Genomic DNA, 21304 nt, shown 5'->3' with positions numbered 1-21304 from the left:
TGCCCGATCATCTTTCGTTTTTGTCCTCGTGTGCAGTTTCCTATCGCGTGATCCACTGAAGTTGAATTTGGATGTAGTACCAGTACTCCGGGATTCGGTGGTTGCTTGTCTCACAGGGGGTGGTGGGGTATTTCGAGTCCTTGTAATGAGATGGTAGATGGCAGAGAAAATAGGCATGAGTATTTCGGCATATGGAAGGAGTAGGGGGAGTGAGAAGAAGGCTAAAAACGGCCAGATGTAGAGCATTTGAGCTAGATGTATCGTGGCAACATGATTCGACTTGTCTCCTGTGAATAGTTAGAGCCGACGCTTGGTGCTAGCTACTCCACAAGGACTTACCAAGGACAACTCCTCCGTTCCAAATGATAAATAAACCAAAGGCCCCAAGCACTGCAATATGTGGCCAAACTTGCCTCAAAATCCGCAATGAGTTGCAGATTGCCGCAATAGAGATGCTGAGTGCTGTGAAGAACATGTCTGTCCTTCTGGTAAGTTCGGATCTAGAGTTTTGCCAGGGGAACGCGTACCATCTTCCCAGGATGCATGCGAAGGAGGATCATGGATATCTCCCAAGGAATATCTCCAGGAAAAGAACTTGATCCTGCCCCAGACGGTATTTATAGACGGTTCATCTACCCGTTGTGGGCGGAGAGTCTTGACAGCGTGCACCGCTTCCAAACCACCAAGGAATACCACTACCCAGAACACGTTGGTCTGTCTCATAAGAAGCGACAGTATACCGAGGCAGATAGTGAGCAAGTCGCTCAAAAATGAGCTCCTGTCTCTCCCCATGCGCTTCAAAGAGTTCAGAAAGGCCGCTAGGACAACCGCTGTCGACGCCACGTCGGTGTAATAGAGTCCTGAAAAGAAGAAAATGACGGGGAACAGCGCGATGTTGAGTGCGCTATGGATGGCATACCGAGAGGGAGCCCTTATCTTAGTCGGATGCTGCGCCTCGTGTAGGCGAGCTTCAATCTGCCATCGCGAGAGCAAGGCAAAGTTAGCCAACGCGGTCAGAGCGAGAGCGTTGACGCCGCGGAGACTCGTAGTATCGCAGCTGAATATCTCCAAGAGGCTCTTTCCCATAAGATTCTTCGGGATCAACAGGGACAGGAGGTAACTGTCCTCGATTAGCTTCGTGCCTGGTATCCCTGGATATGAACACGTACAGGCCAGGAGGTGTCGTGAGCTTGTCGTCCCATTCGCCAAATCTTCCTTCGCAGTACTTCTGAGCTTGTGGGACGTGAAAGACTTCATCCTATAAAGAGTTGTGAGTATGGCTTTGTGAATTTGCTGCGACACTATGAGATTTACTCACGAGGTAAGGCTCGGGAACGTAGTGAGAGGCCACCTCAACCCACACCCTTGATACAATAGCCACTGTGACTAGGACCACCACAACCCATGCCGCCACGGTCTTGTTGGGTCTGTGGGATGTGTCCATGGCAAGTACCAAATTCTATGGATAGCCAAACGTTCAATTTAAACAAGTAAGCGTGGTTGAGACGGCTCAGCAATGAGTAGCAGCGTCGGTAGAAGAGTCGGGAGTGTGAGATTCCGGCGCGAACGTGGGGTTGCTGAGAGTCGCAAAAGGATTAAACAAAGGGAGGAATAGTCATATGAATATTTTAGCCATCCTTAAGGCGATATCGTAATCTTTGACCTTGTCACCTTCACTACTTAGGTAAGGTGAGGTGGTGGAGTACAGGTGCTCCCTGCAGAGGTGGATTCGAAGCTGTGTCACCTACGAGTTAGGCCTGGGTGTACGCACTGTAATTCGCACGGTGCAATTCACGTCTGAAGACAGCCTGAAAGAGACTCGATGGCCCCTACCTGATAGGAACTATACAGGGCTTGTAGAGATGGAATACTTCTGAATATGTTAAATTTAGAAGCCCAAGCCCATCGTCGATGAACCGGCGTGGACATAATGTTGGCAATTAAGTTGGCCAGCGATTCGGGGTTTCACAGCATACGAGTACTTCTACAGTAAAAATAGAAGTTCTCAAGCTCGAAAAATAAAACTTTTGAGCAATGTCGGACATATCTGACATAGGGAAGTCTATTGCGAGTATCTTATACAGGTACAGCGCGCTACGCCGCTGTCATCTTGTTCCATCAACTTGTAATCCTTCAAACGCAGTTTAGAAGGGCTACAGCTTGGTTAGTATACTTCCGTACTATAGATAAATTCTATCAGGGTTGGGAACTCACGTTGTCCGCAGGGTGAACCTCCGGCTTGACGAAGCGGCCACCAATGATGGGGAGGTGCTGTCTATCGTTAGGCACCGTAGTCTAACAAATTATCGTTTGTAAAAATGAACACATACCTGAAGGATATCCGACTTGACACGGGGGATGCCAGAGGCGAAGAAGATGGCAGCGAAGCCGATGGCGCCGCCGAAAGCAGCAGTCTTGACGCCGCTGCAAAAACTGTCAGCCGAGGTTCCGAGCAACATTTCTAGACACGCCTGGACATGGATCCAGCTGTCGAGTACAACATGGCTAATTCTTCAGCTCCTGAAGATGAGGGGGCTATCCTCCTCGGTGCTTCCCTACGCCACAGAAAAGGTAGAGTCCCAAACAGACTGACCGACCAGGAAGGCCAAGATCCCGACGGAATGCCATGTTTGGTTCACCCATAACCGATTCATACGTTTCGCACCCAGACTGCCCAATTCCAGAGAAGAGAGAAGGAAATCGAGATCAACTTACAGCCTCAGGCCCATGCGGCTGGTGAAGCCATAGAAGTTGGGCTGGTACTGGTAGCTAGAACCCCAGAGTCAGCATCCTGCTAGGCATATTGAACCTCGGCACCCATCGCGTAAACAACCAAGCTCCGGTTCTCTATCTGATCGGCTGTATCGATTCGGCGGGGGTTTTGGGACGTACTTGGGGCCGTAGGCGCTCCGGAACTCGGCGGCGCGGAAGGGAGTCTGCAAGAAATGGCGTCAGTCAAGATCTCGTGGCGACCGAATGAGACACGGAGAGATAGCTGGAAGTCGATCGTCAGAGTTCCCATACGTACCTGAGAGACCATCTTGTCGTTTGAGGCAAATGCGGCCGTGTGCGTCAATCAATTGCTTGTTGTCGTCGGGTTGTCTGTTGAAGGTCGAAGTCGTCGATTGCGCGAGTTTGCCAATCGGTAAAAGCCGGGGTTTTGCCTCAGGCGAGTCCGGCACAAGATTCTGGCCAAGCGACCAATGAAATCTTGCAACCCCGGCTCCACTCTCGTGAAGCTCCAAAACTCCATCACCAGGAACAAAACATCACCAACTAGCTGAGTGCTCCAGGGGCGGTGGAACTAGTCACAAAGTATTCGTGGCTACCCACCATGGACACCTACATTGATATTCGCTTCGAGCGGTTGGAGAAAGCTCTCGCGAGCCTGATTGACTCGGTCAACAAGTACCACCCCTCTACCATCCACGCGAGGGAGCTTGAAGCAGCGGACGAGGAGCTCATCAAAGGGCTCGAACAAAGTATGCCCCCTTTCCCCTCTTCCTCTTCCGTAAGTCCTTACTCACAAGTTCCATAGTTCAAACCCATCAGATCAACCACCTTCGCATCCAACAGCTTCGCAAATCCACTGCCGCCCTCGACGCTCAAATCAAGGACACCCTCTCCAGCCTGGCCTCCACCCGCCGGGACATAACTGCCACCCAGACAACTACCTTTCCTCTGGGGCCCAGCTACCCCGTTGCCTACGATGAGCTCCTCAGCTATGCCCGCCGTATCAGCAAGACCACCATGGCTCCCTCCAGCGCCGTCAAGCCCCCCTCTACCACTGTGCCAACCTCCCCCGAGATCCAGACGCCCGCCGACGTGGCAACGCCCTCCGTCGCGCCGACCCCTTCCCAGCCGCAGAGCCCGGCTGTTAACGGCACCGGCACTCCGCTCACGACGCAACAGACTGGCATCCTTACGACCCAGCAAAGCGTGGTGACCAACACCAACATCACGCTCCCCGACGTGGTCAGCCAGTATCTGAACCCGCTATCCGGGCAGCTGTTCTTCCCTTGGCCCCTGGAGGATAAAATCCGCGGCGGTGCATTGGCCTCAAACCAGATCCTTTCCGAGAAAGGGATTGACCCTCGGGGCTATGATCCGGCTGAGGAGGAGGAACGTCTGCGCAAAGAAGAGGAGGCGCGCAAGGAGAAGGAAGAGCAGGAGAAGCGCGAGGTCGAGGAGCGTGAGCGGAGAGTACGTGAAGAGAGAGAACGGCAACGGCAAGAGAGGGAGCGCCAGCAGGAGGAGTGGCGCAAAGCCAGCGTTTCTGGTCCCTCGCCTGACCGTGGTCCCGGCCGGAGCAATACTGGTGGTCCTGAGAAGAAGCAGTTTCAGTTCAGCAGTCTTGATGACGACTTGGATGATGATGATGATGATTAGATTCGGGCATAGTAGCATAGGTATCATCGCAGCGCGTTCCAATGCAAATTACTTATTTCTATTTAAAACTTCAATCGTTAGGTGTTTCTATTCAATGTAAACTCCCTCCCGACACAACCACTCGACTGCTTCACCATGCGAAGCAGTCTCCTTGACTGCCACATGGGTACGTCAAGAATGCCATTTTAACCAGTAGCAGTCCAACGCCGGTCGTACATATATGTATTCGTACAAGTCGCTATTTTTGAAGGGTAGCGCAGCGGCCCTTGATCATTTTGGCGTCTTCAGTTGCATTCTGGGATCGTTTCCCCTGGGTCCTCAGTCGATCTTGATGGACTTGTAAATCCTCTGAACGAACCACCAACTGGCAAAGTACCCAATGGTCCCTGAAAACTTTGTTAGCTACTGGTTTTGTCCAAAGTTGGCAATAAGTCGTTTGTACTCACCGGAGAGGATGAAAAAGAGAAGGGAGATCAGGGCGCTGTAGCCAATGTACAGCACAGTTCCTGCCAGACCGCCAAGCTTGACCTTGGTAATGAGGTACAGGAGGCAATTCAGGAAGATGTAGCCGCCGCTCATGCCGGCAGCCATGAAGGATCTCCACTGCCAGTGGTAGTTTTCGGCGCAGAGGAGGAAGTACGTCATCAGGATGGTGACGCTGGCGCAGACGACAATCATGAGGGCATAGCACAGGAAGAGGAAGCCAAACATGTAGTAGATCCGACTGAACCAGATGGAGCTCATGATGAAATACAGCTCGACAAAGATGGCGCCAAAGGGCAGGAGACCAACAATCAGCATGCTGGGGATGGGCTTGAGATAGGTGGTGGTGGGAGGGATCTGGCGGGGGATCTGGTTGGTGCGAACAGGAGGCTCAATCTGAGAAGCCCGGAAGCCAAGCCAGGAACCGGCGAACGAAAGCGGGATCGAGATGACAAACCAGATGCCAATGATGACCAGCATCGTCGTGAAGGGGACTGCGCCAGAAGACTGCTTAGCCCAGAGGAAGAGGTCCAGGAAGAAAAAGCTGGCAAAGACAACACCGGGGATGAGGAGGGGGGTCAGCGCAATGTTGGCCTTCCACTGTTCGCCCTGCATCGACTTGTAGACTCGGGAAGAGACATATCCGCCGACAAAGCTCAGGACAGTGTAGAGCAGGATCATGATCGTTCCCAGCGAGCCTCGGTTGGACGGCGAGAGAAATCCAAGCAGGGCAAAGACAATAGTGCAGCCGGTCATAACAAAGAGCTGAGCACCATTTCCAAGAAGAATGGAAAGCAGAAGAGGGCGTGAAGGGGTTCGGAAGACATCGCCGTGGACCAGCTTCCAGCCCGAGTCCTCCTGCACGCCGTCCTCCTCAAGCGCAGACGTCCCGCTCAGGTCATCTAGGTTGATCTGGTCGAGGCGGTTGTAACGGGCGATATCTTTCTTGAGAGTGCGAACAAGAATGGACATGACAGTCAAAACCAGAATCACCACGATGATGGCAGTATCAATCAGCCAGAACCAGTGGATCTTGGGGTCGAACACATGAAGGTACTTGTCCCAACGCGTAGCCCAGGCGGTCGGCGACTTACGCCAGTACACACTGTAGCTAAACTTGACCTCCTGAGGGGTTCCCGCATCTCCGAAAATGATGGGATTGTGGTTATCGCCGCAGTCGGGTTCGCCGTCGTACTTCTTGGAGCTGGGTTGGACAACAACACCAACAACACGAAGCTGGTTGGGGTCCTTATTGACGCTGTGGTATTCAATCCAAATTTCGTAGTGGTTGTTAAACTCAATCTGGTCGGCATTGTCGTCTTGGCCCATCAAAAAGCCAGGGCTGTAAAAGGTCGTTCCGGTCAACTGGTCCTCTATCTGCTGGCCAGCAGGAAGGCCGTCGACGAGCCAGTTCAAGCTGTAGCCCTGCTCGATCCTCTTCTTCACAAACTGAACCATCTTGTCCGAGTACGTCACCGAGCACAGGGGCTTGCACGTCTCGTTCTGGTTCATGTGCAGCTCGAATGGCGAGGTCATGATGCGGTCGCCGAAGAGGATGCTCCCCAGGCTCTCCGACACGGGTTGAGGCCCACCATCTGGCTGACAGAACTGGAAAGCAGGGTGGTAGTAGTCGTAGGAGACGACGGAGTGTAGGCGGGAGTCTTGAGGCGAGGCAACGGGCCTGATGCTGTTGACGTATAGGGGCACCGAGTCCCCGGGCTTATAGGAAGTCGGCGCGACTCCGGGGAGGTAGAAAGCTGAGGCAAGCTGGGGGCCGACAGCCAGCAGAGACGCTATCAGCGCCGTGGGCGCAACGCCGTTGTGGAACATGTTGTCAACGAGACAGGTTCATGCCAGGTTGTAAAGGTTTCGTTTTTCGAAGGACGGCTGACGTTGGCCCTTCGATCACGCAGGATGCGCGTCCTGAACCGACAAGCTTGCAGTGCTCTCGAAAACCTCTTTTGCGCTGATATTGGAAAACGAACGGCGCAGCCTCTAATTGTGCGAGGCGTCGTGGGTTGGCGATGGGGAATTGGGGGGGGGTGGAAGATTGCGTCGTAGATAATAATATGAGACAGCTAGGAAAGTCGTCAGCTCCTGAACTACGCAACCAAGCCACCACCAGTACCTATTAGTGCAGGACCATCCCAGCGAGGTGCCAGGTGGCAGTGCAGGGGCAGCTTGACTGGGAAAAAAAAAGCTGCCTTAGTCATCAGGACTCAAGGGTCCCCTCTACCAAGCCGGCAGGTGCCCCACTAAAAAGTTTCAACGGGCACTTGGGAATGCAGATTTCCAGTCTCTCTGATCTCTCTCATCATCGTCACCACGATTTTCGAAATATGGCAGCCCCAACTTCTCTTCCGGCTCTACTAGAGTCTCTGACACAGTCCTTTGCCTCAGTTCAAGAGGCCACCTCCAAATTTTCCGCCATTGATCGACCTAAAGACGGCATCTCCCTGCTCGACGTCAAAAACGAGCTTCTACTATCCTACTTGCAGAACCTGGTTTTCCTGATTCTCCTCAAGCTGCGAAACGCAAAGGATGACTCTACCAAGAAGTCCAATGAAATAGACGAGGCTGTGCGCTCCAAACTCGTCGAACTCCGCCTCTACCTAGAGAAGGGAGCCCGTCCGCTCGAGGAGAAGTTGCGATTTTCCATTGAACGATTCCTTAGCCGCGCGCACGATACTCAACGCGAGGAGAGCCAGAAGAAGCACGCCAAAAAGATCAATGGCCATTCGGATTCAGAGTCAGAATCAGACTCTGGTTCCGGCTCGGAGGAAGAGGAGAGCGATGACGACCAAGACTCGGTAGATGAGACGGGCAACGACAGACGGCCGGCGCCTCAAAAACCCACAAACAAGAACAAGGGTGCGCCAAGGCTAGGTGGTTTGGCCGATGATGCCACCGTCCAGCCAATGCAGCGTGGCGACGACGGCGCACCCACCGGCGTCTACCGCGCTCCCAAGCGTGAGCGCGTGGTCATGGAGGCCCCCGCCTCCCGTCGTGACAAGTCGGACCGCCGCCCGGCCAAATCCCACACCATGGACGAATTCGTCGCTTCAGAGCTGTCGACCGCGCCACTGGCCGAGCCCAGCATCGGCACGACCATCGTCCAGGGCGGTCGCAAGATGAAGACAGCCAGGGAACAGGCCGACGAGGCCGAGCGCCGAGACTACGAGGAGAACAACTTTGTACGCCTTCCCGCGCAGAGCAAGAAGGATCGCGCAAAGAAGAACCGCGAGTCTGGCGCCAATAATCGTATGAACTTTGGCGGCGAAGAGTGGCACAATCTCGGCGAAGGTATTGACCGCATCGACCGACTGACGAAGCGCAAGGAGGGTGGTCGGGGCTCCAATGTGCGCGCCATGCTGGAGAAGAGCCGGAAGCGAGGCATTGATACTACGGATGGCCCAAGGGGTAGTGGCCAGATCGGAGAGCGATACAGCAAGAGGGTCAAGGTGCTAGAAGGTGGGCGCCGTGATAAGGGAAAGAACCGGTAGATACATAAGCCGGAATAAAAGAAATGCTTTGACATCTGTACTATTCTAATGAATATTACCTTATTGTACCGCCATACCAGTGTGCTACTAGTAGTAAGTAGTCATCCAACTCGACATCGAAAGTCAACTAGGCTGTGAATACTCCCAAATTGCGGATTCCAAGTCGTCAGTAACACACAAAGGACCGACGCTCAAGCTATCGCCATGCCAAACTGGCGCTCTCCTTCGTCATTACTTTCGCGCAAACATCCTATATGGTCGGTGGCGTGGGTACGAGACTAAAGGTAGGTACGGATAGTATATCCGTACTTTGAACTGTCATCTGATAAGATAAGAAATATTTTTGGCCCGCGAGCCCCCCACATCGAAACCTCCAGCTTCAACATCCGCGACTCTACAGCCATCACCGCACCTCTTCACAGGGCCATCCATTGACCGCCATCGCCGCCGCCACCGTGGAAGAGCCTCAGAAAATGGACAAGATGGACCTCGACCAACCACCAAAGGCCAATGACGGCAACGACGACCCTATCACCGCCTCTTATTCCGTCTTCCTCAACCCCTCCCTCCCCTCTGGCCGCCGCCTCCTCGTCCTCCAGCACCCCAACCGCACCGACGACCACCCGCGCCCGCCACCCAGTGAGCTCCGTGTCAAGCCCCGTGCAGGCATGGTCGAGGTCGACATGCCCGTGGACAGCGCCAACGGCGTCTACGACCGCGAGAAGGGTATGCGCTGGGGTCGGAGCCTGCATGCGTCCACGGCGGTCAAGAGTGGCGGCAGCCACGGGCTGGCAGGTGGGTTTGGCTTCGGTGCCATCCAGCAGCGCGGCGGAGGCGGCGGTAGGAAGAAGAGCGACGCCGCACTGGATGATGACGACGTCATGCTAGACTGGAACGAGGCGGTTAAGCAGGGCAAGGCCTTGACGACGCAGACGCTCGGCGGCCAGTACCCAGACACAAATGACGTACAGTACATGGTTGGCGTCTTCCAAGGCAGTATGTACTATCTGCAGCGGCACCATAGGACTCAACTAATCACCTATCTCCAGAGAACCTTCACCTCACTCCCGTTTCCTCCCTTGTCCACCTGCGGCCACAGCTTCACCACATCGATGCAACAACCCACCTGGAACGCCGAGCTGCCGGAGAGACTTCCGCCACAGGCTCCTCGGCTGCTGGTCCCAGCACAGCGGCATCGACTGGTGCCGGTGCGAAGGCCATCCACATGACAATAAAGACGACAACGGATGGCGATACAGTGACAACCGAGACCATGGCGGACCGCCTCCGCGCCGTTCAGTCTGAGCCGTGGCGCAAGATGCGCTATACCGACGAGAACGATGAGGCTGCCTGGGAAGTCTACAACGAGTCTCTCTTCTTACGGGCCAAGGGCGGCGAGGATGGCCAGGAGCCGGAGCAGCCACCGCTCAAAGAGGGCGAGGAACAGAAAGAACCCGACCAGGACCTAGAGGAGTCGGTGCCTCATTTCACGACCAAGTGGGGGGATAAGGAACTTCTCGAGGCCGTCAGTGGAATAAAAAAGGAGACAGCGCCCGAGGTTCAGATCAAGAGGGACCCAGAGCCGGCGCAGGCCAAGAAGGTCAAGCAGACAGAGGTGGAGGAGGCACCAAAACTGAAGACAACAACATCCACTCGTACAAGAGGAGGAGGCGCCATCGGGGCGAAAAGAGGGGGAGCACGGCCCAGAGCCCCGTCTACGAGAACAGGCTAATAGTCGAGTATCAACACTGACAGCCCCCTGTAGCAGGGTTCCGATTCTCTATGTAAACCTATTATTATACTTAGCATGACACGGCGTAGGGGTAAAGGAGGAATGATAGATTTTGGACGTTTTCGTTATTTTGATGCTTGCAACAAAAGTCCTCCCAAACGATTCATGCGAACGCGCAAAAAATCATGATCCATTCGTTACTTTGCTTTTAGCGAAAGCTTCTTCTCGAGCTAGATCTTACATATCTGGCTTCCTAGGAGCCTTCTCTCGCACTAAGCAACACAATCGCTTTGCGCTTCCCATTTTCGCTCCCTCCCCTGCACCCTTCTTCATAGTGTACACTTTTCCGTGAAGCAACATTCCACCGGAATCCTCGAAACGCAGGAAATTATGAGCAGCCTAGCTTCATATCATGCACAGTGCCCCCGAAACTACCCGCAAGTCACAGGTTACACCAGCCCCAATACCTAGCCCAAAAGCCCATATACTATGATATTTTAAGAAGAGAAGCACGTCCACTTCACTGAAGCAACTCGACGTCCAAACCGATAGCACGCATGAAAAGGTTGACGCTTCCTAGGCGCTCGCTCGCCATGGCAGGTGGTAGAGTCTTTGCAAGTTGGACCGTATCTAGCACACGGTCCTTGACAGCGAGAACGAGTCGAGTCTGCTGGTCGTGATTCGCAGTCACGCCCATGGCAGCAAGCAGCTGCCAGACATAGACATCCTCGCCGGTGTTGACACTGCCTGGAAAGATGTATGGAAGCGATGGCTCGAGCTTGTTGAACAACGTTTCAAAAGTGCGGTCCCTAGAATGCAAATTAGCAAATGAGAGTGGGTAAAATGGGTACAACTATGGGCTAACCATTTATCCCATTGCTCCGCGTCGCCGGCACCGTTCTGCTTCAGAAGCACGGCGCGGCTGAGAATCAAGGTAAGCATTGAGACACCAATCCTTGTCTTGGCGATCATGTCGACCTTCAGCTTCATGGCAACCAAGTTGAGGACGCCATCCACGATATCGAGCCCCGTGTCGTTGAAGTACTGCATAAGAGATGGCATGACGGTAGAGATGAACAACTCAATGTTCTCGCGCATTCCTGCGTTAAGAGTCGTGTCGCCGTTGATGACAGCGCCCTGCACAACGTCGAGCTGGTCAAGGTGGTAGATGATCAGGGTCAAAATAGTAGTGCGCTTCTCGAAGTCGAGATGCGGGAAGATTCGAGGAATCGCCTTCTTGCCCTTGGCACATGAGAGGAAAGCAATGAAAGGGTGAGGCACGACAACGTCAACAGGGTGATGCACCTGCAGTTCATCCCAAAGCTTTGCGATATAAGCATCAAGAGTAGCTTTCCACTCGACGTGTCTCTGCTGCAGCTCAGGGTCGGCGGTCTCAGCCAGCGGTGGAGGAATCATGCGAACATGATCCTCGATCTTCATGAGCGTGTCGTAAACTTTCTCAACATTTTTGAGAATAGATCGGCGGTCCAGGCTAGTTGTTGCCAGCTTCTTTACGTTGCTAGGGCGAGGCGATTCGTTTTCGGTGCGTTTAATGTTGAGCAGAGGCTTGGGAGTCTTGGCATTGCTGAATGAGATTTTGCCCAAGCTGCCTGCGATGACAAGCTGGGGGTTTTTGGGCTTATTCTTGGCCGCCTCAACGGCCCTCTGCACCTGCTGCTCCATGCGCTGGAAGTGATTTTCCGCCGGTCGTCCGTGTCGCCTCATGCCACCATGACGGCTACCCGTCTGGAAGAGATATGTTTGGGCAAAATTGCTCAGCGGCTGGCTAGGGTTCTGGCGCTGTCCAGCACGAATGTGGCTGTAGACCTGGTAGTAGAAGTCCTCAGTAATCGAGGCGTCGCCGTTCTGCCCTGCGATGTTACCGGTGGCAGACACTAACTGCTGAAGCTGAATGCGAGTGATGAAATTCTTGTCCTGTGGTGTCATGAGGCCATTATCCTTGGACAGCAGCCAAATCTTGTGGTTACGCTTTGCTCTCTTGGTCTCTTGGTCCAAGAAAGCTGCCTTCTCCTCTTCGGACATTTGGTTGAACTGAGGGTGTGCCTGGAGTTGAGGAAGTCTCGATATAGAGCCCTGGGAGAGGTTGGCTTGGTGACCACTCACTCCAGGTCGTGCAGCATCTCCCGACATTCGATTAGGGTTCTGTAGGATTTGGGTTGGCTGGACAGAGGGAGCGGTATGGTGATGCTGTTGGTGGGTTTGAGGAGTTGGAGCATCCTGCACAGGCGGTGTCGGTTTAGAATGCATGCTTTGAGGTCTCTGCAGGATCGTGACCGGGTGGCCATGGCCGGGATGAGGTTGAGCAGGATGCTGGTGTGGCTGATATCCAGGAGGAGGGGGTTGAGTATAAGAGACGGGTTCCTGGAGATGCGGCTGAGGCTGAGTCGTAGGCTTCTGTTGTTGCCGCATAGCGGCCTCCACTTCCTCAAGGCTCATGATCTTCCTCGACCCAGTCGGTTGAGCAACTAATTGAGCAGCCGGCTGGTGAGCTGGGGCATCTGGTTGAACTGGGGCGGCATGCGTTGTGGGCTTCGCAGGACCCATGCCCCAAATGCTTCGGTCAACATTGAGGTCGGGCATGGGCTCAGCCTCCCTATACTTTTCGTACCCCGTGCGGGCAGGGCGATAGGTCGGCTGGGCAGGTTGGCTCGCATAATGAGCGGTCTGGCTCTGAGGCTGGCCCTGGTTCAGGTTTTGGTGTTGATATTGGTGGTGCTGCTGTTGGCTAGCGGCAGGCCTAGCGGTAGGCTGCTGTCGATTGAAGCGGAGATGCTCCTCCTCGATAGCTCCAGCTACTTTAGCCGTCTGTCCAAAGAAGTCAAAGTCTCTCCCAACCCTTCCACTGGCAGCAGTCGTATCGCCAGCGCCACCTCCACCAAAGGTATCATCGTTGAGCGCATCGTCAGCGTCGTCGAGTTGGTCTCCGAGGCCGTCGTAGGTATCTTCGAACTCGAGCGCGTCATCTACGTCTCCTTCCCGCCCAGATAATCCCGCAAAAGGATCGTGAGCTTGGGAGAAGCCAGGCCTTGCCTTGTCGTGGCCGCTGGTATCGAAGCCAAAGAATGACATGTTGGATGAGTTGTGGTTTTGATCGAAATAAGAACTTATTGCACTAAATGGTGTGTCAGCTGACACGCTCAAATGACGTTTTCGTACAACAATCACGGCTTTCTCCCATAAACACGTGTGTAGCAGGCTCAAATTGCAACTCTAGCTCTGCGCGACACTGGAGAGCCAGAGGGCTTGGTGGACGCTGAGCGCGGTGGGGCGCGACAATCCGCGCTAAGCTCCCCCTCGTCATGACAGCTCTCCCTGACAGGACAGAGTGTTCGCATGGTCGCAGCATCGCGCAACACGATATCCGCGCCGGTGGTGTCCCTCAATATCATGAGTTGGCAAGCTTCGCCTGGTTGTTCCCCCGCAGGCACCCCCCAGTGTGATGCTCCGCACCGACCAGAACCAAGATGCCAGCAAGCCAACACCAGAGCATCGGCAACCAGCAGATATGCGCGGGCGCGGAAAACAAGAGACAACAAACGAGTGCGCACTCACCACTAAAATGACGAGATAACTGCGGGATAAACCAAGGCGCACAAATCTATCATGGTGTCTTCCAGTTGGGACCGATATCGACTGGGGGCGACGCCACCGCACACGGTAGCAAACACGAGCTCGTCCAAGAAGAACAACGTCGGTGTCGGCCAAGAAATACGGCGATATCTATGTGCAGTCCAGAAAGACAGGCACTCCGGGAGAGGTCGAATAGTCACTGCGAACGAAAGCTGATGTCGGTCGAGGTTCGGGCCCAAAGAAGGGGAGTTGGTGGTGAGGAAAATGTTCGGGTGCAGTCCAGTTGGTGGGACGCTGGTCCCCCGCATAGCCCATTTCTATTGGCCCGCCAGCTGCCCGAAAGAGTCACCTTGGTCACCTGATTGCGGGACCGTCAGTGGTCCGGTCATCATTCAAACCTCCCGTTAACATCTATTATGAGTTTCATACGGTACATTGCACAGATGAACAGTTTTCTTCTCCAATTATTCTTTTCTCAGTTTGTTAATTTCCAAGAACTATGGAACCTTGTTCAACCTTGTTCAACCCAACTTCATTTGACTGACATTGGCGTGGCCTCTTCACGATACGTACCTAAGTTAGTAGGGATCCGTGCATATGGTGACGGTGCGTGTGGTGACGCAACTCCTAAGCTAGCCTTAGCATCGAATATCTCCACACTCAAACGGATATCATGCTGAATCATTTTTGCCTGCAACAATCACATCTGAAGCTGACATCCTTGGCTAGGACATTACTGTGTCCTGTATGCCCAAGGCAGAACTCAATGTGACAGCAGGCCTCGACATGTCTCAAGACACACTGTTAGCCCCCAATAAGTATCTCGAATCTTCTGGTCTACCCTCCACAACACATTGGGTGCCTGCTTATCCCAGCTGGGAGAGCTCTCCACCACACATCAGAGTCCCCAACCCCGCCAGATCTACCAATCGAGCCGATTCAGTCGCTCCAAAGCAGGCAATATGCCCGACGCAGGGATGATGACACCCTCTCAAATCAACCACAGGGTACTTGAAGTCACATGGCGAACGTCTGATGCGAGGCAGAGTAATTGAAGTATGCTCGTTCTGCACTCGGTGTAAGCCATGGCTGGGCGATGGTACCTACTAAGTGGTAGGTCTCTGGAATGGAGATCGTAGCGTCAGCGAGCACTCAACAAGAAGCCTCTGCGATACTCATATTAGATCGAACATATATGTACTACTTACCGTGCACTGGTATCGTACCTGTTTCTTAATACATAGAACATTTATTGCCACGGTAACACAGCTCTCAGCCAGTGGAGGCTCGGAGGTTCACTGTCGTGTTGGAACATTGGAGTTTGGCAGTTTAAGGGACGGTTCGACGATCGAGGATCAGCTAATTTACGTCACCTTGCAAGTGACTTTCTCACAAGTTCCAATTCAGGCCGACTAGCCCGAAGATCATCTGTCTCGTCTTACTAATAGTACCTAGTCTTCTACTAAGTAGATCCCAGGAACTGTTCGTTGCCATTGACTAGCCAGAGTCTGCCGCACACGTCAAGAATTCTAAATATAAGCCGCCTGAATCCGCCATTTCCCGGTTTCACGATGGCCGATCTGAGCTGTGGACTTGATTACGTCCCGGCTCCACAGCTGTTGTGTCAGGAGTGGGATGGGGATCCCCTCACCCACCGTAATGCGGGACAACTACATGTACCATGTATGCACGTTGGGTGCGGTAGGATGCGGGCGCCCCATTTAGTACTTCGTATCACACTCGGAAACTCGAAGATGCAGGTCTCCACAAGACGTGAGCGGAGGGATACAATCCGGGGAGACTATGCGCTCACTCAACAGTTTCATCGGAGATGATAGTGCCAGTTTCATCAGAGCCCTACGTGACTACGCGAAATCGAGAGGAACAAGTTATGCGAAGCTTGAGAGCATCGCTGGTCACGGTGGAGAAGATATTTGTTTCCATTTCATAGAACCTATCACTGATGCCGATCCGAGATGAACGCCTCAGCGAGGCGTAGAGAGAGAAAAAGGTATCGAGTCGCCCAGCCGAGAGCTGTTGAAGCCACGCGCACTCGCTGTTGCCATCGCTGCCGCTTCACGCTCAAGCGCACGCGATGGACTGTACAGCTCGCCGGAGAACCTTTGAACCAAAGGCCAAAGGGGGACGCTGGGCGACGATGAACGACGCGGTTGAACCCAGTCTTTCACGATAACTCATCTCTCAATCACGACGACAACGCGGCTTTCACGACGACAGCTTCTTCATCATCATCATCATCATCATCATCACCATGACGGGGAATCACGACAGCACCTTGATCACAACCATCCGAGCCCTTACCCCGGCGGTCCGCCGGTAGTCCTCAAGGTCAGCGCTGACGAGCTGGATCTTGCCCTGGTTGCCCAGGCTTTCGATCTTGGCCTCGTAGCCACCGCTCTCATAGATGTAGCCCAGGACCGTGGCGACAACGAAGCCGCCGGGCTTCACAATGCGGACAAACTCGTCAAGAGCCACGGGGCCAACGTGGCCCTGCGTCAGGGTCCCAACGCAGCAGACGGCGTCGTAGCGGTTGTCCCCGTGAATCAGGCGGGTGGAGAGGTCAGCAGTGTCCAGGTGACGGTACACGCCAGCCTTGCGCGCAATGTCGAGCATTCCAGGGCTCAGGTCCACACCGTCGAGCTTCTTGGCGCCGAGCTGGGCAAGAGCAATACCGGCGAGGCCAGTACCGCAACCGGCATCCAGGATCTCCAGGCTGGGGTCGATGCTCTTGGTTCCAAGGTGCTTCAGGACGTGGGCGGCGGCAAGAGCAGGGCCGACGTAGTCCTGGTCCTCCTTGGCCATCTCTTTGTCGTAGCTAGCGGCCCACTCATCATAGAGGACCTTGGTCTCGTTGACGTTGGTTGAACCGTAAGCACGAGAGAGTTGAGACATGTTGGAGGTGTTGGTTGCAGGGTTGTCCGAGGTTCCTGGTTCCTGTTGTGTGATGGACCGGTGAGGGAGAGAAACAAGAACTTGGTGTTGAACAAGGTAGTATAATAGGGTTGAAGTGGTTCTGAGGAAAGGATGGGAAATTGAGTTGATCAGAGTAGACAGGACAAATGGGTATTGTCGTGCTATTTATCTGTTTCCCTTGGAACCCATCCAACCCCTGCCTACGTCACGGCGGCCACCCTGTGGAGCCCTGAAGATGGTGTTGTGGGTGTTAGCATTTGTGATACTATGTACTTGCCGGTCTCACAGTAAATCATGCAGGACCAGTATAGCACCGCCAGCGTAGCAACCACGCAGTACCACTTTACATACAGGAGAGGCTGGTTCCTGTGCTCTCTATTCGTCCATCAGAAGCCGAGGGCGACTAGGCAGAGGAGAGGCATGGATAGCTTGGGGCGAAGCTCTCCACGGAGGGAAGGTTCTCCAGTTATCAGACGTCACATTCCAGGGATCAGCCATCCATTGTGGCTATTGAGGGACTTAAGCCTGGGCTGAGTTCATGGCGCCATTCCTGGGGAGTTACCGTGTCCTCATAGTATTACTCTCGTGAAGTGCCAATCCGGGAAGCGACAGAACAGAGGACGCGACGGTTTGGGCGCGTGCCAGGAGCGGGGGCGGGGGAGCTGTAGCTCTAGGGGGCGCAAACGGAGGAAGGGATCGGAGGGCTCGGGTGGGGGTGGTCACTCGGCGGCGGTCCGGGATCGCGGTAAAGGAGGGTACGCAGGAGGCAAACACATCATAAATGTCGCAACTTGCCTCAAAGCTAATTGCTTTTTTGCGCTGACCGGTCGGGGAGGGTTCAGGGAGGGTTCATGGAGGGTTCATGGAGGGCCATGTACGTTGTAGCTGGTGTCGCGGCGAGGCGCGGGGCGGGATGGATCGCGTCTGTAAGAGTTCGAGGGCTCCTGGGGGGTCGATAAGATTGGGGACCGTTCCGTCTGCCTTGTCCTGCCCGTTATTGGCGCCAGTGTCACCAGGGCGATGCGATGGATGCATTACCCGCATGAAAAGGTCCTCTTTTCGGCCCCTGTCCAATTGAGGTGCCCTGTCCCACCCTCCTTGAGCAGCAGTCGCTGTGTTGGATCCGCTACTTCACAAGAACGAGTTCGGCTTCTCTGATCCGGTAACCCAGGTTGTCAGCCAAGAACACCGAGGGGTGTTGGCCACCAACGCCGCGGGGGACGAGAACAGGATTTCCAGGGCGCGAATTGCTGGCCGAAGCCAATGTGGGCACGAGGGCAGGGCCCAATGGCGCGTCCATCATCCATGTGAAAGTGGGCTCCGGCACTCATTCCTGCGTGATACACGGCACAGGAGGTCTCTGCGGCGGCAGGCAGCACGGTGCGGGAAAAGCTGCCAGAGCTGGCAGAGCCCTGGCAGACCGTCCGTAGATCGCCCAGGACATATGGGGCATGATGGAATGCTAAAATCGAGCGTTGCAAGATGTTGTGGTACAACCCTTCCGATGGCCCCTCCGGTGCGTCCGTTGGCCGGCGCCGTGAAGTCGGTCCCGGGCACCGTGGGCACGGAGTTGGCGGGGTCCACAACGGGAGGATCAACGGCAGACCGGAGGGGCAGGAAATGCACCAAATGGCGGTATCGTCAGATAGTCTCAGATCCGCCCCAGACCTCTGATAAGCTGCGCTGCACTTGCAGCCACTAGCCGCTTGACTACGTGACGATGCTATTGCGGGGATGGGCCCCAGACCGGTAATGGGACTTTGGAAGTGCCCCAGGGCCGCCACCGGAAACCCAGTGGGCCGCCCCAACTCTCCCCTCCTCTGGAGTGACACGTTGAGGCCATCACCACAACGCATCGCCCTCCAACCCTCCACACAATCCTCAATGCCCGGATCCGGAACAACCAGCTCTTGCCGGCGTCGGACCGTCAAATGAAGGCCGTTTTTTCCAAGGGCTCCGATGGAATTGGGGGTCGGTGCAGAGTGAACTCAAGTGCTGGCCCATAGCTCTGACTGGGCCAGATAGTGAGGACATCGTAGAGCAGCGCTGTGCAGATAGTTGTTGGCGAAATTTGGGGAGGCCCCGCGAAGCTGTTCAGGATGGGCGATGCCGCCAAGCCAAAGACAGTAGGCTGGTGCCCAATACGGTGACTGCCGCATTCCAAGAGCCCAAACTTCCTCATTCCAAAGTGAGTCTGGAACGGCGAATATAACGTGGAAATCCATATGTTGGTAACAGGACGGGAGATTGGGCATGTCTGGCAGTCCACGCTGCATGCAGGAGGAGGGGATGGTTTCGACAAAACGCTCGCTAGGAGCGAGGTGAGCACACTCAGCACCGCGAGCAGCAGTCGCACCCCAGCAAGTCTCAGCCGTCCTCGTAGTTGCCCGTTGCCCCTCCTCTTGCTCCTTCATCAGCTCCTGCCCCTTTGTCTTTCTCCACTGACGGTGTGGCTGGTGGCCCAATCAGGTGGCTTGCACTGCGCAGCCACCCGAGTCCGTCCTGAACGCGTCCTTATTACTTCGTACTTGGTACCAACTTATCTTACGTATGGGTACGTAATACGGAGTAGTCCCTATGCCAGTGAGCCCACTGTTCCGATCCACTGTTTCGCCTCTATCAACAGCAGCCTAGGGTCGGTTTCAGGGGATCTCAGCGGTCGACCGTTTACGAACGGCTGAACTGCGTTGGCCACTTTTTTTTTCCAGACTGTGACGACGCCTCAGCCTGGACCAAATCTCCCCACGTCACTCTGTATTCATCACCCGTTGACTTTACCTTCTTTCCTCTTTCTTGTATCCCTTGCATCGTATTCCCGGTCTCTCCCAGGTCGGTTTGTTAGAGTCCCAACTTCAAGGGACCTAGTCATGACCACCTGAGCCTCCAGTTCTTCTGTTGGCATACCACCTGATCCTCTGATTTCCGCAAGGTGTCAGCCCCTAATAGTTGATTGATTTCCCCTTTGACAAGACACCGTCACCACCATAACAGCGACGACGACGAGTAAAATTTACGCCAAGTCGCTCCGAGACGTCCGCTCTCATGATGGCAACGGGGAACACGCGCCTCGTGCGCTACATTGCCATCGCAATCTTCGTGAGTCGTGGCCACGTGCGTTCCCTCCAAATGTGCCCAACTAATCCTCGCCACCAACTGCAGACCCTCGCCCTCTTCTACTTCGTCTCACACTCGAAATACGATGGCGTATCTATCCGACCTAGCGACTTTTCTAAGGAGGGTTGGGCCAGTCAACAGCCGCAAGAAGGCGCACCGACCGAGCAGCAGCCCGAGGTCCCCGTCCAGCCCGGACTCGATACCTCAGTCGAAGAGCCCATCAAAGGCGATGCCCCAACGGAGGAAACCAACCAGGGGAACCCCAATGGTGCCCCCAAGGATCACCCCGAAGAATTTGGATCGTCGTCCAAGGCACTCATCGAAGAGTCGGGCCGCCAACACCCTATGGCCATGACCCCTAGCGACCCAGGCTGGAACGATCTCATGGGCACCGCGCCTGGCCCTCGTATGAACGCAACCTTTGTCACCCTAGCCCGCAACAGCGATGTCTGGGAGATCGCCAAGTCAATTCGCCACGTCGAGGACCGATTCAACCGACGATACAACTACGACTGGGTATTCCTCAACGACAAGCCTTTTGATGACACTTTCAAGAAGGTCACATCATCGCTGGTTTCTGGCACTACTTACTACGGTGAGATTCCTGAAGACCACTGGTCTTTCCCCGAGTGGATCGATCAGGAAAAGGCCAAGAAGGTGCGCGAAGACATGAAGGCGCGGAAGATTATCTATGGCGACTCCGTGAGCTACCGCCACATGTGCCGTTTCGAGTCAGGGTTCTTTTTCCGCCACCCCCTGATGATGAATTATGAGTACTACTGGCGTGTTGAGCCCTCCATTGAGCTCTACTGCGATATCCACTACGATCCCTTCCGCGTCATGGTGGAAGAAGGCAAGAAGTACAGTTTCGTCCTGAGTCTGTACGAGTATGCCGAGACCATCGAAACCCTCTGGGACAGCACCAAGAAGTTCATGAAGAATCACCCAGAGCACATTGCTCCAGACAACTCCATGAGGTTCCTCAGTGATGACGGCGGCGATACCTACAACCGTTGCCACTTTGTAAGAGCTCTCCGATTCCCAACAACACATTTCATTACTAATGAGTGCAGTGGTCCAACTTTGAGGTCGGAAGCCTGGATTGGCTGCGAAGCAAAGCCTACATTGACTTCTTTGAATCCCTCGACCACGATGGCGGCTTCTTCTATGAGCGCTGGGGAGACGCGCCCGTCCACTCCATTGCAGCTGGCCTGCTGCTCAATAAAGATGAGATCAAGTTCTTCAACGACATTGCGTACTTCCACACGCCGTTTACGCATTGCCCCACTGGAGAGCAGACGCGCCTCGACCTTCGTTGCCATTGCGACCCCAAAAAGAACTTTGACTGGAAGGGCTACTCTTGTAAGTTAACCGCCGGTTTTAAGCTCTATGTTGATTAGCATTTAACATTTCCTAGGCACTTCTCGTTACTTTGATGTCAATGGGCTGGAAAAGCCGGAGGGCTACGATTCCCAGCAGGACTAGAAGATGCATGACTGACAGTTTACCTTGTACCATTTGACTTTTTTTCACTGGGTTGGTTGGTTCGCATCCTTTC

General features: G+C 54.4%; 8 protein-coding genes across 8 annotated transcripts; 4 read left to right on the top strand and 4 right to left on the bottom strand.

The window, feature by feature from the left end:
- Nucleotides 1-2144: 2144 nt before the first annotated feature.
- Nucleotides 2145-3040, bottom strand: ACO1O0_003166 (ubiquinol-cytochrome-c reductase complex subunit-domain-containing protein; the record flags this gene model as incomplete). Its single annotated transcript, XM_083192621.1, has 6 exons — nt 2145-2153; nt 2215-2271; nt 2331-2424; nt 2716-2769; nt 2893-2936; nt 3029-3040. 6 exons carry the CDS (start codon nt 3038-3040, stop codon nt 2145-2147), a joined length of 270 nt encoding a protein of 89 aa, XP_083051678.1.
- A 294-nt stretch (nt 3041-3334) lies between these two features.
- ACO1O0_003165 (vitamin-D-receptor interacting mediator subunit 4-domain-containing protein) lies at nt 3335-4389 on the top strand (the record flags this gene model as incomplete). Its single annotated transcript, XM_083192620.1, has 2 exons — nt 3335-3482; nt 3539-4389. 2 exons carry the CDS (start codon nt 3335-3337, stop codon nt 4387-4389), a joined length of 999 nt encoding a protein of 332 aa, XP_083051677.1.
- Nucleotides 4390-4707: 318 nt separating this feature from the next.
- Nucleotides 4708-6702, bottom strand: TMN2 (transmembrane 9 family protein; the record flags this gene model as incomplete). Its single annotated transcript, XM_083192619.1, has 2 exons — nt 4708-4775; nt 4836-6702. The coding sequence occupies 2 exons, from the start codon at nt 6700-6702 to the stop codon at nt 4708-4710; spliced, it is 1935 nt and encodes a 644-aa protein (XP_083051676.1).
- Nucleotides 6703-7211: 509 nt separating this feature from the next.
- Nucleotides 7212-8375, top strand: ACO1O0_003163 (small subunit rRNA maturation protein LCP5; the record flags this gene model as incomplete). Its single annotated transcript, XM_083192618.1, has 1 exon — nt 7212-8375. The coding sequence occupies one exon, from the start codon at nt 7212-7214 to the stop codon at nt 8373-8375; it is 1164 nt and encodes a 387-aa protein (XP_083051675.1).
- Nucleotides 8376-8629: 254 nt separating this feature from the next.
- Nucleotides 8630-10107, top strand: ACO1O0_003162 (Sin-like protein conserved region-domain-containing protein; the record flags this gene model as incomplete). The annotated part of the gene is made up of 3 exons (XM_083192617.1): nt 8630-8659; nt 8798-9371; nt 9425-10107. The coding sequence occupies 3 exons, from the start codon at nt 8630-8632 to the stop codon at nt 10105-10107; spliced, it is 1287 nt and encodes a 428-aa protein (XP_083051674.1).
- Nucleotides 10108-10627: 520 nt separating this feature from the next.
- On the bottom strand, nt 10628-13197 carry PAT1 (topoisomerase II-associated protein PAT1; the record flags this gene model as incomplete). The annotated part of the gene is made up of 2 exons (XM_083192616.1): nt 10628-10916; nt 10973-13197. 2 exons carry the CDS (start codon nt 13195-13197, stop codon nt 10628-10630), a joined length of 2514 nt encoding a protein of 837 aa, XP_083051673.1.
- Nucleotides 13198-15981: 2784 nt separating this feature from the next.
- ACO1O0_003160 (S-adenosyl-L-methionine-dependent methyltransferase) lies at nt 15982-16611 on the bottom strand (the record flags this gene model as incomplete). The annotated part of the gene is made up of 1 exon (XM_083192615.1): nt 15982-16611. The coding sequence occupies one exon, from the start codon at nt 16609-16611 to the stop codon at nt 15982-15984; it is 630 nt and encodes a 209-aa protein (XP_083051672.1).
- Nucleotides 16612-19677: 3066 nt separating this feature from the next.
- KRE2 (nucleotide-diphospho-sugar transferase) lies at nt 19678-21231 on the top strand (the record flags this gene model as incomplete). The annotated part of the gene is made up of 3 exons (XM_083192614.1): nt 19678-20769; nt 20820-21108; nt 21164-21231. The coding sequence occupies 3 exons, from the start codon at nt 19678-19680 to the stop codon at nt 21229-21231; spliced, it is 1449 nt and encodes a 482-aa protein (XP_083051671.1).
- Between the last annotated feature and the right edge of the window lie 73 nt (nt 21232-21304).

The sequence above is a fragment of the Amphichorda felina genome (genome assembly GCF_050947745.1).
Source record: "Amphichorda felina strain 45539 chromosome Unknown scaffold_3, whole genome shotgun sequence".
Taxonomy (NCBI): domain Eukaryota; kingdom Fungi; phylum Ascomycota; class Sordariomycetes; order Hypocreales; family Bionectriaceae; genus Amphichorda; species Amphichorda felina.
Note: the sequence above shows the minus strand (reverse complement) of the source record. Positions and strands in the feature narration are given on the sequence as shown.